General features: G+C 39.5%; 2 protein-coding genes across 4 annotated transcripts in view; one reads left to right on the forward strand and one right to left on the reverse strand.

Annotated features, from left to right (window-relative positions):
* The window catches only part of LOC140946495 (uncharacterized), a 15,537-nt gene extending 12,860 nt beyond the window's left edge, over nucleotides 1–2,677 (reverse strand). For both annotated transcript variants that reach the window (XM_073395625.1, XM_073395624.1), the window contains exons 1-2: nucleotides 2,412–2,677; nucleotides 377–501 (exon numbers count right to left, since the gene is read on the reverse strand). In XM_073395625.1, coding sequence (XP_073251726.1) covers nucleotides 377–501; nucleotides 2,412–2,580 — 294 coding nt within the window. In that variant the 5' untranslated portion in view covers nucleotides 2,581–2,677. The remainder of the gene's footprint in view (nucleotides 1–376; nucleotides 502–2,411) is intronic.
* Nucleotides 2,678–2,820: 143 nt separating this feature from the next.
* LOC140947144 (DNA-binding transcriptional regulator BolA-like) overlaps nucleotides 2,821–18,870 on the forward strand; it is a 32,399-nt gene continuing 16,349 nt past the window's right edge. The window contains exon 1 of one of the 2 annotated variants that reach the window (XM_073396235.1): nucleotides 2,821–2,912. In XM_073396235.1, coding sequence (XP_073252336.1) covers nucleotides 2,903–2,912 — 10 coding nt within the window. In that variant the 5' untranslated portion in view covers nucleotides 2,821–2,902. Of the gene's footprint in view, nucleotides 2,913–3,610; nucleotides 3,756–18,870 lie in introns of those variants that run through there. The other variant, XM_073396234.1, reaches the window with a different exon arrangement.

Raw genomic sequence — 18,870 nt, forward strand, 5'->3', positions numbered from 1 at the left:
TGCTGCATAACATTTGAGTGACTGTGTATCGTAATGTCAATTTACCAGGAAGTAAAAGATGAGACCATACATTTTTGAAAAGGTAATAACACAGTACGGATGAGTTTATACTTGGAATAAAACATTAAATACAAGTTGTTCATTTGGAGAGTGCAACACCTTCCACTATCAAATAACAAAATATTAATTTCACGGGCACAATAATATTGTTGTTTATCATGGCACATCCAAATAGTTTATTGTCTAATCTTTTGTATACTTTCAGCTTATAAAATACCTGAGCACTTATAACACAGTGTAGCTTTAGTAATTTACAGTTGTACTTCTTAAGCATCAAAATATTTTCTGTATTTTACATTGGCACAACATTATTTACCTGTCTTAAAAATGGATCTGTGGTAAATGAGGGATGTTGGAATACTTCACTTTCCACAGTTCCTTCATCATTAGGACCAAGCTGTTGGAACCTTGACCAGAGTCGTTCCACTTCTGATATAGGAACTGAAAAAGTTAATACAGCTGTACATCATGCATGGTCAAAATGAAAGCTGTCTTCATCCTTCCACCCTTACAGTCAAACACAGTAATTTTATCATTGTAATGAGCATATTTTAAGTTTGTGGGATAAATTTGAATGGTCGGACTACCGGTAAGTTCAAATGGAACCCTAAACAAGGCACTGCTGTTTGATGACTGGTTAATGTAAAACTTTAATAGACTACAGACTGTTGGGACTAGAATAATCATTAGTGCTCATTTAAGAGAGGCGTATGCCTTATAAAGGGTCAAATAATATCAACGAAGAAAGGCCAACTCCACATATTTGTTTTAAGGAAGTAGCAATCTTGTACAGGTGTCTGCTTAGAGAAAGCTGACTCAACTGGTAGCTACTATTAACTGCTAGTAACTACCAGTAACTCATGACAATCTTAGCATCTTGGATTTTATCATCACCTATCGCTTCCCCTCCCTCCTCCCAGAAAAAAAAAATGTTCATCTAAATACTGGGTTGGTAACTGGTCAAGTCGACAGAAAGTCATCTCACCCAAAGTCATGTTGCCTGAAACAAGAGTTATGTTCCTCGAAATTTATGGTCATGATACCCGATATTCTCAGTCAAGTCGTCCAAAATTTTATCGAGTGTATAAACTTGAATAAAAGTTACATCTTAAGTATATTGTAAGAAAGTCTAGAAATGTTATAACACAACTGTTTCTGGTAACTTATGCAAATGTGATGTTGAACAAAGACTAAAAAAGTGCTGTTCATCTGGAACACACCAATTCAGCTTTGTTCGTTGCCTTTTTGAACTAAAACTGAGTAAAGAGCTGAAGGTAGGTCATTTAGAACATGGCCTTAGTTGCTGATCCATCAAGCAGCATTCTACAGTTTCTAGTTCACAGAAAACTTGCAATGATCAGAATTGCTACACAGATCATAAAAATACATCAAGTACTGAGACATGAGTAATGACTCAATGCGTTGTTTGTTTCCAGCAACAAACTTAGTTAACCAATGCGCATGTTATGTTGTGTTGTTGTTAAAGCGCTATTGCCCTCCAGTTTTATAGTTAGCGCAAGTGAGTTAACTTTAATTTCATAGAAATTAAATTATTCCTGTTGTTAGACTCTTAGCGATTCCTTTTACTTTATCACAGTAAATTCAAAACAACATAAAACTTTTGCAGCTGGTTCTTAAGCAAGTGCTGTGGACCTTCTTTAAAAAACAAAATGCTTCAACATATGACACAACAACAGAACTTTACTGTAGAAACTGATATTCCTGTTGTTTCATTTTAAAATTACAATCTTGTAAAGTCTCTGAGTTATCAAACGAACAACCAGTTTCACAGTTTTGTATTTCACTCGAATTTTTTTGTCATATTTGCATACATAAATTTTGGATTTATCTTTCAGTTTAGTTTTTGAGGATCTCTTTGAGCATGATGAAATTTTGTGCAACATGACTTAGGATATTGGGCAACATAACTGCAAACTTTGGGCGACATAACTCTGGTTTCGGGCAAGACAACTTTCAAGTGACTTGACCATAAACTACTGGGTTAATGACCTCATACATGTAGCACTTACACAACAGTGTCAGCTCCTCCTCCCTCCCTTTCCTCTTTCCCCGTCTTTGCTCTAGCGCCTATATCTATATTAAAGAGGCAAAATTTGTCCATATCCCCCCCACACCATACAGAATTTTTTGACATCACCCATCTTTGCCAAATGAAAAATTGGCATCTAAAAAAATTGTGATCCCCTCTTCCTGCCCTTCTGCACCCCCCCCCCCCCCCCCCAACGCCCCCACAACGCCCCCACCCCCGCCGTGGTAAACATTAATGCAGCCTAGGGAGCTCAGAGAATGTATGCTTTGACTTGAGACGTTTGGAAAAAACGTTTACATACCAAAATAATCCTCTGGTACTGTGGGTTTGACAGTTTCAAACAAAGGTTTTAAAACTTCTTCAAGATGGTCCACATTGTCGACTATAGGTTGTTCAGGGGTTGTTGGCCTCTCTTCATGGTTTGCTTCTGGCTGAGGCTGTTGTTTATTTCTCCTCAGAAACTTGAACATCCGCAGAATCTACCTTAGGTTAGCCTCAGTCCCTGTTTTATTGAACGTATCGTAACGGTACGACTAGTCGCAGTTTGGTTCAAACTATTACCACAAGTTTGGAGCCACCGTCCGCCGCCATATTTGTTTGTATGCTCTCGTCCCAGCGCCTTACCTGCCAATAAATTCGCTTTGTTACTTTCAAGGAATTCTGGGTACAACCAGAAACTCATAAGTTTCTGGTACAACTTACATTGCTCATCCCCCGGTTACCAGCAATCAAAGGAAATGAGTGATTAATTGTAAGGGAATACAGTATAAAGCATATCCTTACAATTTCTCCATGATCAGAGGTATGTAAAAATGTTACTTTTGTAAAATATTTCATTTAGCAATTATTGAATGAGGTTGAGAAGGATATTTAACAATTATTCCTCGGGCCCGAATGGACTCTGAGTGAATAGCCCATGAAGCCGAAGGCCGACTGGGCTATTAGAGAGATTAAGATTCACGTTTACCGCAAACGGCAAGCGTCAGACTCAAGTTGAGAATTTCTCAGAATAGAAAATAAGCAGAGAAAACTAGTCCCGAACGATTCCATTGGTTAAAGCTGGCATAAAACTACTTATTTTTGTGTAGAAGCAATAAAGATTAAACGGAAAATAAGGGAAAAACTTTGTCACATGGTACAAATTCACGTCTGCCGTTTGGCGTAAATGTGAATCTTAATTTCTCTATTGACTCAGAGGTCATGAGGGCGAGAGGAACAATTGTTGTAGTAAAATCCAACTAGCTGGTCAAAAATATCGAGACAAAACATTTTTAGCTGGTTAAAGCTAGCCTTTAATCCTTTTTTTGCCGCAAAAAAGCCGGTGCTTTCGCTACAAGTGGGCTATAACATATAGCCTAGTAGTAGCTCAACCAATCAGAACGAGGCATTGATAATAGACCACAAGTTGGATTTTACTAAGAAGGATTATGCAGATCGCATCGAGGAGGGTGTTTAATTAACAATTATTCCTCGAGCCCAAATGGGTCAATAGCCCATAAGGCCGAAGGCCGAACTGTCTATTGACTCAGGGGCAAGAACAGTAAGAAGACAATTGGAAGGGCGACATCTGCTATTTGGAGAATATTTGCGGAGCTGAACAACCCTAAACATACACTATCGAAGATGGAACTTAACATCGATGGAGGTAAGCATATTTTAGCTATGTTTTTAAACTAGGAATTATTTTGAATGAATAATAAAACAATTACTGAATTCAGCTTTCGTATCATAAATTATGAAGAATTATATAGATCTTGGAAGGCCTCGGTGGATAACACCCTTCCTCGATCTCCACAATTCTTCATATGATGCACAGCCTCAATTATTAATTGTTAAATCAACTGAGGCCAGATAACACACTCTTGCAAGAGACACGTGTGCTGTCTCTAAAAGCTTCTGAACTATTCACTTCAGTACTGAAACACTCAGCCGGGTGGTTATATGAGCCACAAAACTGACACCAGAATAAGAGAGAGGCCATAGACAAGACCATGATAGAGTTATTGTGCCAAAACCCAGCTTTCTCAAAGAAGAACTGGTTCTGGTTATGGATTGCAAGTTGAACCTTGTATTCTACTGTTACTGCATTTTTGCTGATGAAGGGATTGGTGTGCAAGCCACCAATGCACAAGTATTTGGAGGCTGCTACCCTCGTATGCCACTGATAAACATCACTGTTGAGGGTATTGAAAAGTTATTGGACAAGTTAAATCCCTATAAGGCAGCTGGTCCAGACAACCTACAGCACTGAATCCTAAGGGAATTAAGCTGCCAGATTGCTCCAGTCCTTTGCAACATATTTAAGGTTTCCCTTAAAACAGGTACTGTCCCTGATGACTGGAAGTAAGCAAATGTAACTCCAATACACAAAAAAGGGCTTAGACAACTACCTGAGAATTACCGACCTGTTTCCCTTACTTGTATATGCTGCAAATTAATGAAACACATTCTGGTCTCACATATCTCAAGGCATTTGGATCGCCACGGTATTTTAAATGATTCTCAGCATGGTTTCAGGCAAGCACAATGATGAAAGCACAATGTGAAACCCAATTATGCCTTTATAGATGACCAAGAAATGCAGGGAGGAGGCCAAACAGATGTCATTGTTATAGACTTTAGCAAGGAATTTCACAAGTTTCCACACAATTGCTTGCTATACAAATTGTTTAAGTGTGGCATTAATGACATTACATTGCAGTGGTTGAGAAGTTTTCTTGAGAAAAGAGGACAAAGTGTAGTTCCAGAAGGAGAGCATTTGCATTCAGTTCCAGTAACCTCAGGTGTACCCCAAGGACCAGTGCTGGGGCTGTTAATGTTACTTATTTTTATTAATGATCTCCCATGCTATGTTAAGACAATGGTCCGTCTTTTTGCCGATGACACTGTCATTTACCTTACAATAAAATCTGAGAGAGATTGCTGGCAATTACAAGATGATCTTCACAGCTTGGAAAAATGGGAATCTGAATGGTTTATAGAATTTAGTCCAAGCTAGAGCAACGTTATACAGGTAACATGCAGACACACACCTTTCAAATTTCAGTACAAACTTCATGGCAAGGACCTAGAAACTGTTGATACTACTAAATATTTAGGGATCAACCTCTCGCATGATTTACGCTAGAATGATCATGTAAATGAAATTACCAACAACTGAACTTTCTACGCTGCAATCTCCGCACTTGTTTGGCCAAATCCGAAGAACGAGCATACAAAGCTCATTTGAGACGGTCCATTGTTGAATACAGTGCCACTGTCTGGGACCCTTATGTAGCTAAGAACATACAACAGGTCGAAATGATTCAAAGCTGCTCGCTGGATACTCTGGAGCTCAGGTGATCTGACGCATGTCTCTGTATGCTGTACAAACAGAGTAATGGATTAGCCACTTATGAATGCATCAAGCTTCAGAGAGATCATGAGAGCAGAATGGACACCAGGCTCTTATCTCTTGGTCATCGATTAAAGCAGGCACGTTGTACATGTGATTATTACAAGAACTCTTTTTACCCTAGGACAATGGTACGGTAGAACAATCTCCCACCAGAAATTATAGCACTTACTTCACCATGTTCATTTAGGCAATCCCTGTGTAATCATACATTTTGGTTAGTAATTTTATGTTATTGTTTTATTCATTGTTGTAATTTTTATTATTTAAAGCAGTTTGCAATATAAAGAAAAGAGAGCACATCACTGGAAAAGTGACATGAAGTACAGTAACAAATTTAAAGAGGCTTTTGAAGAGGAAGCAACTAAGATGTGGAGAAAAATATATATCGTAAAGGCGGAAATCAAACACCTCAAGGAAAATTCATGGAAAAGTCAAAGTTGCAGCCATGAAAGCTGCAGGTGTGCTTCATTAGGTATAAAAATTAAGAGAAGGCTGGATAATTAAACGGCTTGTTCAAACAAGACGCAAGACGGGTTTTATGCAGAGTCTAGTCCATTGTACAATGGGGAAGAGGAGCCCCCCCTGCCCCCCCACCCCCGCCAAGTATCAGACATTTAAAAGTGCTAGCACAGAAGGCAATGACAGTGGTATGTTCAGTGATATTGTGGAAGCATGCAGCTTCAGGGCAGATCTGTGGGAGCAGAGTAGAAACTGGTAACAAGGATGAAAAATGGTTTCTGTCGATTAAGGAAGCAATCACAAGGAGAGTGCCAACACCCTCAGGGGAGGTGGACAGCTTGATATCTCCCAAGCAGTTTTAAGGTTCTTCTTTAAAAAAAAAAAGACCCAAATGGCTAGTAAACTACTGGTGGAAGTGTGCACATGTGCTCCATGAGGTTGAAACACAAGCTTTTTTTTAATACTTGTCTGTCTCTGAAAGTAACATGGATTATCTCTTTTGGTTTGTGGAGAGTAGAATGAGGCTGATTCCTAAACCAGGAGTGTTCTAGGTGACCAAAAACATGTTTAAATAACCTCTTATAAGTGGGTAACATCTTGTCTCCTGGACACCATGGACAATCATCTTGCTGAGTTTGACTTGTTGATGGATGGTGGGCAAAGAGGTGCCAAAGAAGGATGTAGTGGCACATCAGGTAACCCGATGATTGACAGAATTGTCACGATGGACTTTCATGGAAAAAGTGAAATATTCTGATTATGGCCAGGGTAGATGTGAAGAAAACTTATGATTCTGTGGATGACAGATGTCTTTGTGATATTATGGAATTCCACCACCTTCCCTACTGGCTCTGTAGAGTTATAACTCAATTAGTCCCCATTCCGGTCATATGCTGCCCATTCTAGGCACCTCTTTTGAATTTTTTTTTCTTAGTACGCCGGATAAGCGTACTTAGAATTTAGTAAATTCTTTGTTAGTTTATTTTGTGTATACTGGAATCTGATGACTTTACTTACTGATCCAGAAGGTTAGGTGTGAAGAGAGCCTGTTTTATTCCCTTAGTCACTAAGTGTTATATCAGCTATCTTTTTTACATGCTCTGCTCTGTGGTAAAACTGAAGAAAGCCATGCATGCATGCCCGTGAAAATGAAAGATTGGCCGTACTGCGCGTACTAAGCGTACTAAGACCGAACAAAATACCAACATGCATAGAACATGGCCGTACTGTGAGTACTAAGACTGAATAAAATACAAACATACATGAGAACTGAAGAAAGCCATGCATGCATGCCCGTGAAAATGAAAAATTGGCCGTACAAAGCGTACTAACGTACTAAGACCGAATAAAATTCCAGCATACATAGAACAAGGCCGTACTAAGCGTACTAAGCGTACTAAGACCGAATAAAATACCAGTATACACGAGAACATGGCCGTACTAAGCGTACTAACACCGAATAAAATACCAACATGCATAGAACACGGCCGTACTAACGTACTAATTAAGACTGAATAAAATACCAACATACATTAGAACATGGCCGTACTAAGCGTACTAACGTACTAACACCGAATAAAATACAGACATGCATAGAACACGGCCGTACTAAGCGTACTAACGTACTAATTAAGACTGAATAAAATACCAACATACATAGAACATGGCCGTACTAAGCGTACTAACGTACTAAGACCGAAAAAATACCAACATACATGAGAACATGGCCGTACTAAGCGTACTAACGTACTAAGACCGAATAAAATACCAGTATACACGAGAACATGACCGTACTAAGCGTACTAACGTACTAACACCTAACAAAATACCTAAATATTATCGTACTAACGTACTAAGACTGAATAAAATACCAACATTTTGAAAACATCGCCGGTCGCGAACATGACCACGTTAGCAATACAAACGCAGCTGATCATGAGGTCAAGAGCTTTTTTAAAAATCCCCTTTTTAAATCAAAATTTCACATACCTTGCCTTTTGGGGACAATGATTCAGACAAAGCAGGGATTTATTCCCAGATTTCGGAGACAGTTGTTCATTAGGTTGCTCAAGTTATCAACTGAATAACCAAGTGCAAACTTTACTGTTTATAGTACCGGCTTCAAAGGAGTGTGTGGTCTTGTCGTTTATTAATCAAGCTCTCCGGGGCGCTCTGGCTCCACCCGCCGCCGCCAGAACAGGGGCACCCAACGGCAATTTTCGGGAGAATATCTGTTCGGAAGTCGATTTGAGAACTAGAATTTTCGGAACATTTGTTGTAAAATTTCTTGCTTGCCTGCCTCTCCTAGGATTTTCGAACCTCTACAAAATGGTATAATTACCCATTTTAAACGGATATTTACCCTAAAAAAGGCCACCTAGAATTTTCGGGAGCCTTTTCCTGGCTGAAATTTTCGAAAAGGTAAGTATTGATCCCTATAAATTTCGGATCACTAGACTTTCAGCTAGGAAATCCGAACAGATGAAAAGTTCTTAGGGGATAAAAATATGCCTATATCTACCGTTTAAATACTAAAATACGTTCAACAATGCTATGTTGATATGTTTTGAACTATATCCTCGTTGGGTGCCCCTGCCAGAATGCCCCTTCTATCCTTTCTTTTCATCGTCGTCGTCGTCGTTTTCAAATGTTGTGTCCTTAATAGGCTGAAAATTCTAAAAATTTTACGACGGGAAACACGCCTGATAGGCAGCACTCAAATATTACGAAATTCAAATGTTGCAAGGTCTTAAATAGGAATTTTAGTAGTCAAACCACTCAACAACAACAACAAATACGTTTATAACGATGACTTTATTAGCTGGCCATTATACAGATATATTGCCTTAAGTCAAACAAACAAACAAACAAACGAACTATTAAATGAATAGAGAACTAAAATTTATAATAGTCCCCCAATCAGACCATCGGGAGAAATGGTCGGACATTTACGCACATTGATCATTGAGCCATTGAGGTGGGCTAAATCAGGCATGAATGTGCTAAGAAAGCGGCATAATAACAGAGAAAACGGGCGATTTTGGCGCAGCAGAGTGACTAAAATCGTCATTTCCGTATGAGATGAATTCTCAAATCGGCTATAGTATTTCGTGATGTAGCAAATGTAATAAATGTCGGTATGAGGTAAGGCTGCTTGTCTTGATGATGGGGTTTATTGTGGCATTTCATTAATTTAAAGCATTTTCTCTTTATTAGTTTCCATTCGTTTTTAGTATGTACACAAAAAGAGAGAGAGACAGAGAGAGAGAGAGAGAGAGAGAGAGAGAGAGAGAGAGAGAAGATAACGCCTTTCGATTGTAAGATGTCACTAGCAATAATTATTTTTTAAAAAATGTTACATATTATAGGCACTTTTTCCCATGCTGCGACGTCCCGTCATAGCACCAAAAATGAGATAGGCGCGTTATCAACAAAGCGGGAGTAAATAAAACAACAACAAACTCCTTACTCCAAACTCCGATCGGCCGGGAAAAACTTGGTCTACATCACTTCTAATCCCTCTTAGGACTTAATTTCGCAATTTTCTGTATAGACGGTGGAACAAGAAATCTGTGAACTCTCTGGAAAACGTTAACTTCTCAATGGAAGGTACAAAATGGAACTAACCAGTATAACCACATAACATTTTGTGTATTTGTCGATACATAACCTGTATATGTTGTTACCATGTATGTTAAAAAATGTTTTTGTGTTTTGAAAGTATTTATATTGGAGGGTCTTTGTTTTCGCGATTTTTTTACAATCGTGAAAAACGCGAAATTAAACACACGCGATTTTGAGTACCTATAAGGTATAAAAAGAGTTTGTGTTCAATAAGCTTTTACTTTTGGCAAAACAGGCACCTTTCCTTTACAATAACATAATTCAGTATACCGATTCCTTCGTTTGACAGCACGATGTAGGAAGAAAAATTGATGTAACCTTGTCATGGCACATACAATCTTCTTCAAACGACTTGCCCAAACGAAAGTTTGCTCTCCAGCCATAGTGTTGAACTGTGCAGGAATCTTATTATCTGGGTTGTAAAGACGCTTACATCTTGAATCTTTATGATTTCTGAGATGCAAGCGATCAATGACCTTGCCAATATTACTCCACGCTTCATTAAGCGGCGCTGGAAATGGTAGCTCCTTCTTCGAGATTTTTAGACTGTCCACGTGGCACATATTGTCATAAGCTAAAGTTACTGAGCTTACTGCCTTTGTTAAATCAGCTGACGATTTTCCAATGTCCTGAAGGGCCTTGAACTTGCGATACAACCATATAACCAGGATAAGGTAAGCTTGTGTAGGAGATTCTGATCTAAGTGATTGAAGAGAACTTTTGTCAAGAGTCATCTTTTATTTTTAAAAGAATTTCTTTTTGTTCAGAGAAATCGGAATTGCTGTCAACAAATGTTTGACCCGGTTTTTTTTTTTAGACGTTTTACACAGTGACTTTTTAATTGTGTTTGATTTATTACTCTCATTTTTGTTGTTAATGTTACCTGCAATCAGCATACCTGTACAATGGCTGCCAAAATTCAATATGTCCGCCTGAGCTAACAATAAAAAATATCCCTCTTGACCAACAGTGAAGCGTTTTCCTTCCTCCAGTATCCTTATTGCAACTTACTTCCAGCTCTTGTTCCTCGGAGTCAATAAACCCAGGATGAGATTGTAAAAAATCTGATGTTCCTAGTTTGGAAAGGATAATGATATTAATGTTTTAAAAAAGTAGAAAGAGTTTATAGTTCGAGGGTACCCAGTGACAATTATCTTGAAATTACAGACATTCCACTCTGTGGTGAATTCTTAAATATGGCCAACTGTTTACAAACATTGCAGTTCTATTGAAATGTTATTTTATACCTTGATAACTTGAAGCATTCTCATCTTCAGGGCGGTTACTTCTTGTTTTTGCACATTTTTTCAAAGCCTCGTCGACAGCATCAACGACTTGCGAGCTTGTGCTTTTGCCTGTGCCAGAAAATAACCAATCTTTCTTCAACACAAAACTATTTATTTATGTACACAAGAGGATCCAAAAAAGTAGTTGACTTACACACACCTACACTTAAATAATTAAATGAAAACAGTTATCACGTGTCATTTGTATTCGCAAATTGTTTAGTAGAAGTGAAATTCTCTACATAGTCTCGGCCAAATATTATCTCACAGAACTCGGTGGCCTTTAAGCCCACCTAACCCCTATTTCGTAGACTTATAAAGTAGAAACCAAAAATTAAATTTATACTCTGGCCTTTTACTATCCCCTCATACCACGCCTAAATCAATAGATTAACTATGCACAAAAAAAATGAGATTTATCCTGAGACGTAACCTGGATCGCTTGTGTGTTGGAGTTGGGTTGCACTTTCTTCCATTTCTGAAAATAAATTCACAATGAACACACACACACTTATATGTATTACCATTACCATGCAAAGCTCAACGAAGGGTTCCGGCTCTCTTATCTTCCTTATAAGGAGCGAGAATGAGAGAGCTGGAGAAAACGACAAGTACATGTAGAAGGGGACCCTTGGAACGACGTTGCCTCGATTTCCCTATTACGTGACCAAAAAGTATTAAGTTTTAAACTTTCCAACTTTGTTAATGATACGTCTCCATCCTACCTGCCTCAATTAGCTTCGCTATTTGCAGCTGGAGTGCTTGTAATCGAGGCAGGTAGTATAAAGACGTATCGCTATTTGCAGCTAGATTACTTGTAATATATTTCATATCATGTCACTACAGTTTCTGTTGTTGTCAATATAGACTTGTAAGTTTACAGACATACTAACCTTTTCTTCCCCTTTCTTCAATGATGACGGAGGGAAATTAAATTTAATAATTCGTCAGTCACATAAACAGCTTCCCTCTAATGCAAACGGCCAACTTGCAGCTAATATATATCCCAGACAACCAATTGAGTTTACCAAGTATGTTTGTACTCTTTTATACGGCAACTTTTCTCTAATAACCTGTACAAATGTGCCCCTAGATTCAAATACGCTGGAGCGATTTACGGGCGACGAGGATTCCGACAAATCATAAAACCCCCTTAGTCCTCGCCTTCGCACTTACATTTGCACGGATGAAACTGAATGCACGTGTTGAATTAATTTACCAAATCACAGGAGTTAGGTAAATCACACCTGCAAATTTATCAGCATCTGGCACTCCACACTTCTTTAGAAATGGCCTCAGTTCCGAGGGATAACCTGCAGCAGAGGCTATTTCGCAATGTTTGCGACAAAATGCCTGTCCACGTAGGGGAGACAAAGGGCATATATTAGGGTAGTTAACCTCGCCAAAACCTGGTACTGTCACAGGAACCTTCCACATACAGTGCGCGTAGCGAAGTTTCCAGTTGCCATCAGCAACATAAAGCTGTCCGCAACCTACAAAAATGACATACTTGCTGTTTCAATAACCCTCTAATAGAATGGTTATAGCATGGTCTTGGCAAGTTAAAGAGTTATTTTGGGACGATATGAAATTTATTCTAACGATTTAATTTTGAAAACTCTGAGTCAAGTTAGCTGTAGGGAGATTATGGAGTAACGGCACCGATCCTCGAGCGTAACAGACAGTAGATCTGTCGTGGGTGGTTACAATGCATCAACTAAACCCTTTACTAATTTACTCTCCACTGTATACCTACATGGACCTGGGTCTCAGGCTACTTCTATACCGTGGATGCAGTGATTATTTCTTTCTTAAAGGTGGGTTAGGGGCGATTATTTGATATTCTTAGACGTGAGGGACGGGCTTTACCGGAATAGTGCTTTCATTCGAAGGCGGGTGCTAAGTAGGATAGCTTTTGCGCCAGCGCAAAGCAGTACCGAATATGGATTCTGTTCAAACATAAGAACGGTGATTTCGGCGCGACTTGTGAAAGAGCGAGATTGCGCCACGCCAATGTTGAAAAAAGTGGAGAGTTCATGGCAGTAAATTAAATGCGGTCAAGAGCCATAATGGGACCACAATTGGTCTTGATCCGAATAGTGCCAGCATAGCCTTTATTCGGGCGTAATTTTCGAGCTTTTTCTTTCTCAGCTATTTTTAATGTACGACAAACCTTTATCTTGACAACGTTTAGAGCAGTTGTGGTTGTACAGCTCATTTGAGCGTTTGGTTTCAATGAAATCCATTGCATCCTCCTCACTCCCCTCTAGTCTCTCCAAGCCTTTGACCTTTGAAAATGACCATTTTTCGCGTATACCCAGGTCATCCAGCTCCTGTTCTAGTTCTTTCTTCCAATAACTTTTTGCGGCGGTTTTGGCTGACAGCTCGCCAACAATTCCAGAAGCTGCTTGGTTGTCTAAAAGTAATTGATTTTTAACCGTTTCAAGACTCATTGTTTCTCATTCTCTTATTGTAAAGCTTAACAAAAACCGCACAAGGTCTTGCAACAGGGGAATCTTAATACAACGAGCAGTTGTGGATCCAGGGGAGGGGCCCAATGGCTTGCCCCCCCCCCTCTTATTTTTTGGCAAAACTGAGGCCAAAAATATTTGGGAGACCGCAAACCCCCCCCCACCCTTATCTCAAAGTCTTGGTAGGATATATGAAAACGTAACCTCGATGTAGCGAACACATTAAATCTAGATTCCACTACACTGGGTGCTCCAAAAGTTCGCTCCTCTCCTTTATAACTCTGTATTGCAGGACGATTAGACTTGATAAGCAAATCTTTTAAAGAAAACTCTTGACCTAAAAAAAGAGCAAAAATCCGAAATGGGGTGGTAAAATATTCCGAGAATTGAAAATTTGGAATAAATGAAACAAAGGGGGAGACTGCAAGTCCTGAATAAAGATGCCAAAATAATTATAAAGAAGGTTAGGTACAAAAGAGGAACTCGAGGAGGTAGCTCTTAGCTAAATCTGGAGTAAGTTAATGAAAAACGAAAGTTGGAGGCCCCTGAGACTGCTTTGCTCAGTTCGAAAAGCAACGTTAAGGTTCAGTTCGTCTCAATTTTGTAAAGAAGTACAAAATCCTTATTGTGCAAAGGTTTTTTTATTCGGGATGAGTGCCCAAAATTTTTAATGTTTGGGGGTCGAAACGGCTCCTACGTATTACTGAGGTGATAGGAAAAGGTCAAAATGTATCATCTGGGCCTCTACCGGCGTTAGAGGGCTTAACGGAATGTGATTAAAACAAACAAACAAACAAAGATTGCATGCCGGTTACTGAATTTCTCAAATATAAGTAGTCGATAAAGCAATAAACATCTTCTAGCAATTTAATCCAAAAATAGTTTTGATCAAAAGTTACAATGCGTGAAACTAGAGGGACACCCTGCTTATAGACAGATAAGAATATAAGGCAAGACCCTTTGAAGAAATAGGCCCACTGTCGTGTTAACAGACATACTAACCTGTAGATAAACAACCTTGGACTGTTTCACTCGCATCTTCATTATCAACTACGCTGTCCGACGCTGTTCAAAGGGAAGTAAATTTAACAGGCATTAATTCCTGCAAACGTTCCGATCGACAAGTTTTAAGCGACCCGAGCATTTTTCTGTGCCAAACAATAGGCCAAAGTTTACAAGAAAGTTTACCAGGAGGTAAGAAGGATGAAGGATAGCGATCCGCATAAATCTTTACATCTTGCTCAGCCTCATTCCCTAGGGCGTGTAGGGCGTATATCAGTCGTTATTTCTCTTTTTAGGGGAAAGGAGAAAACAGAAGGGAAGAGCGCCGGATCGCAGATTAATGGCGAGAGGAAAACTCTCCCCGGTCCTCGTTTCAAACCTTTTGTTTGACTGCTTGCGGGCACTTTGCGGCCAAAATACGGACTGTTTTGCTGTCTATATCATCCTCTCCCGTACCCTGCTAGCAGAGTCGCTTCGATCTTCCTAGATACGTCGGGATTTCTCCCTATGATGTATGTTAATTCTCGGCTTATTGGAAACCGATGAACTGTCCTTTGGCACGGATTCCTAAGAAGTATTCGTTGGCAGACTTTGGTAACTGAGCACGAAGCGAGGGATTTTTTAATCGCCTTTTTCTTTTTGGACTAATATTTTCCGCTCAGTGAAGATAGTGCATTTACAGCAGTTAAAAGGATGCAGTTCTTTTATTTATGGGTATGTGAAAGGCGCACCATTTGCCAATAGAAGGCGTCTAGTCGGTATACGAAAGGGGCACCTCTCTGTCAACAGCGAACAATATCGGAAGTTTTTTTATTGTTTTTACATTCGATTTATCGCTTGTACATTGTTATATAGCGGACAGGAAAAATGAGACAAGGACGTAATGGTCACCAATTAGCTCAAATAATCTACTCACCTTTAAAACTCTTGTGGTATTTGTCTATTTGCTCTTCATAAACTTCATTAAAGGATTCCGAAAATCCGCTAAAGGAGACCCATGAGTGATTGCTACAACAAAAAAGTCAAATAATTATGTAATGCTATTTATTTATCTAAAAATGTTTGAAATAAATAAATGTGCTAGAAAGGGAGGCCTACCTTAGGGAGGGTATCCACTTGTAAAGCCTTTCACTCATGTATGTTGTATTTGACACCTCGATAATACCTCCGGTGAATGTTTTGGGGTAATAATGCGATTTGCCATCATGAGTGTATCGAGCAATTCCATATTAAATCTTGCAGTTCCTGCACTCGAGAGTAATTTTGGAGGCTGGCACCGGGCCTTCCAGGGAAAAGAGTCTTGCTCTAGTCGGCCGGTTGTGCATGGTGAGATTTCCCTCACAGCTCAAGCAAGTGCTCACTGGAGGTGCCAAAAATTTCGTTAAAGGATACTCGCTTCTTTCGCTTATCTCCCAAAGCTTATTTTGTTCCAATGGTTCCCCAATACTTAAAAATTGCACACAATTACATTCCATAAAATTAACGGTGAATTCTAGTTCGTCTCGATTTAACGACGCGACTGGAGTGTCACTGGCAGATGTTATCTCGTAAATAAGTTGAGTGCGCAGTGAAACACCACCAAACTCGGACAATTTCATTGAGTAGGTTTTGGGCACGTGTTTTATTACCGCTTTCAGCAAATAAACTCCTCTAAATGTGAACTTGGATGCCAAAATCATTAATGCTTCTTCTTCTCCGAATTGGTTACTGCTGGCGAGGTCAAAGTTTCGAAGGAATGAAACGTGGGTGTTCAGTTCCTGGATGATGGACTTCTTGGCTGAGAAACGCTCTTCTAGTGATTCCAATGAAAACATATTGGGCGTTTTCCTTTTTCTATTTCTTTTATCCATGATCAAAAAGAAAGATTACCAAAGTGGCTTGCTAAATCTCTACGTATTTACCAAGCTGATTAATGCAAGTTGCTAAAATTACATAACTACATAGGGACATTACAATTTAATGCGAGCTTGCGAGATTTATGGAAAATTACTGCTAAACAAAAGGTTGTCCTTTGTGAATTTACTGCATAAAGTGATGAAACTACACGCGTTTACTTGTCGCAAAAGTCCGGGGGGGTACTCCCTTATATTAAAGGGTATGTTTTTTGGTCCTTTTCGGTCTGAAAACGGGCTTGTACTTTGCCCATTTTGGTGTGGATTCGGGTATGGTTTTCGGGGAACTAAGGGAGTGTATGAAAAAATTTATCTTTTCTATTACAAGTGAGTAAGAAAGAAAGAGAAATATGCGAATTCGAAATGGATTTGAACAAGTTTATTGTTTGCACTCTAATCTAAGTAAGGACACATATAATTTTTGCTTTAAGGCCAGGTCATCAAACGGGTCAGTTGAAAAAAGGTTATAGAAAATAATACTGTTTGACCTGAAATAGGGTTAGGATTTGGACAACCGGGCGGCACACCCCCATCAAGAATTCCCAGGAGTACCCCCCCGGAACTTAATAAGGAGAACAAGCGTCCGCTCCCGGGGAGAGTATGGAAAAGTACTGACTAAACAAGACGTTGTCCTTAGTGAATTTACTGCATGAACTGATGTAACTGCACGCGTTTCATTAAACTTTATAAGGAAAACAAGCGTGTAATAGTGTAACAATAATTTAATTACGGTACATTCTAGTATTGTGGCCTAGGAAATTTACTGCACATGTTTTTTAAATGGAAAAGTACTGCCTCAAGAAGGGGCAACACAGAAAACTGAGTGCGCTCTGCCACTTTGGGCCAGTTTCACTATCCACTCACAGCAAACGGTCGCAAGATGCCGAAGAGCTCACCACTGAAGTCTTTATCCGTCCGGGAAGGAGCAGATGGAAAACGCACCCTCCATGTAAAGTGCAGCGATAAAACTTACAAATCAATCGCAAATTTTTATTTCAAGATCTATGGTTTAATCGAATTTCCGCCGGAGTTTCAAAGAGTAAATGGTTATCTTTTGGACGTTATCAGGAGCTCCGATGGAGTTAGCATGTAAGTGGAATATAACATTTTTGAATTTAGGTTCCTTCTTGATTTAGCCACCCATGCAGAAAAGACGAATCAGACACCTTTTCTCGCGTGTGCAATTATCAAGTGTGCTTGCCGCGACGAAAAACCCAGGGACGGGTACTCCCCTATAAAAGTGACGGAGGTTCTCGTTGTACTTTTTAGGAGATTAAATTTGTGGATTGGCACCGCAGATCTACTAACAAAATTTGCAGCGCCATTTATATAATTTGTTGTTTAAAGGGTTTAGTTTTATCGTTTGTGTTACGATTGTCACTTTGATATTTTATCGTGACGTTTCGACCACACACTGCAGGTCTTCATCACCTGGTAAAGACCTGCAGTGTGCGGTCGAAAAATTACTAGACGACAAATAAGGAAACCTAATTTTTGAAAATTTATGGTGTTTTTTTTTTTGTTACCTATGCGTAAGGAAATTTATTGTTTGTGTCCTTTTTCTTCAATACATGCAGGCGGTGCTTTGTGACTTGTGAAGAAATGGGTCAGACTAAGACGCTTAGAAATGCAATCAACCGTACATTTTCTGCCCAGGGCGGAGTGTTTTGGCAAGGGCTGAAAGATAGCCAACTCAATGAATACTGGTTGAAAGTGCTGGAGGAGTACCTGAGCCAGCCACTGGAAAGTCAAAATAGGAAAACTGCAGCGCTCGCTCTTGGTAGAAACGGCCAGGAAGGTGAAGAGGTGTACATCTTCTCGGAGAGCATACAGGTACGATGACAGATAAGTCGTGATTTGCGCAGCTAGCATTTCCGCTGAATTTCATAATTTGAGAGGGTTTTTAAATAAGAACTACTTGATGTCGACGACAGTTCGCTAGACTGAAATGTCTTGCAAATATGTTGACTCGAACTGAGTCCCATTATTTGTTAAGGGCTTTCTGGTCGACTCCGTTAGCGTTTTGTAGGTGTTTTACCCGTACAACATTAAGCCCCTAAACCTTAGATCATTTCCATTTTTTTAGAGGGTAACGCAATATATCGAACCCTGTTTTAAACCAGCGCGTGACAAGTCGGAAGACTGCTGTGTACTGCAGTCCGGAAGATTAACTTTGTTTCTTTTTATTTAGTCTGTGGTAAATCCGGTCAATTAAAACCTGCGAGAAATCCGAATGGTATATTAAAAATTTCTGTTTTCTGTTTCTCTTTAAAACTTTTAGTTAGACAGACGTGGATTTGTTGTCCCTGAAAACGAACAGCGCATAACGTGGATGGTGCCATACCTCCAAGGAGTACCTGTGTCCATTAGCGAAAGGTCGAGGTTGAAACAGTACCTCAATGCCCTTCCTGTTACCATTGACCTGCCGCTCGTGCCCTTTGATTGGTTGGACTTTATCAGGGAAGTTAAAACGTTTATGGGGAGGAATTTCCTCCAATTCATTCTGCTATTGGCCGGGGGAATGTCAGCGTTTCATTACCAAACAGTACTCTCCGTAGTTGGTGAGTACAATAGTTCAACTTTGAAAAGCTAAAATATTAAAAGGAACAACGCTTTCAGTAGCCTGTTC

This window comes from Porites lutea, chromosome 8 (genome assembly GCF_958299795.1).
Source record: "Porites lutea chromosome 8, jaPorLute2.1, whole genome shotgun sequence".
Lineage (NCBI taxonomy): Eukaryota > Metazoa > Cnidaria > Anthozoa > Scleractinia > Poritidae > Porites > Porites lutea.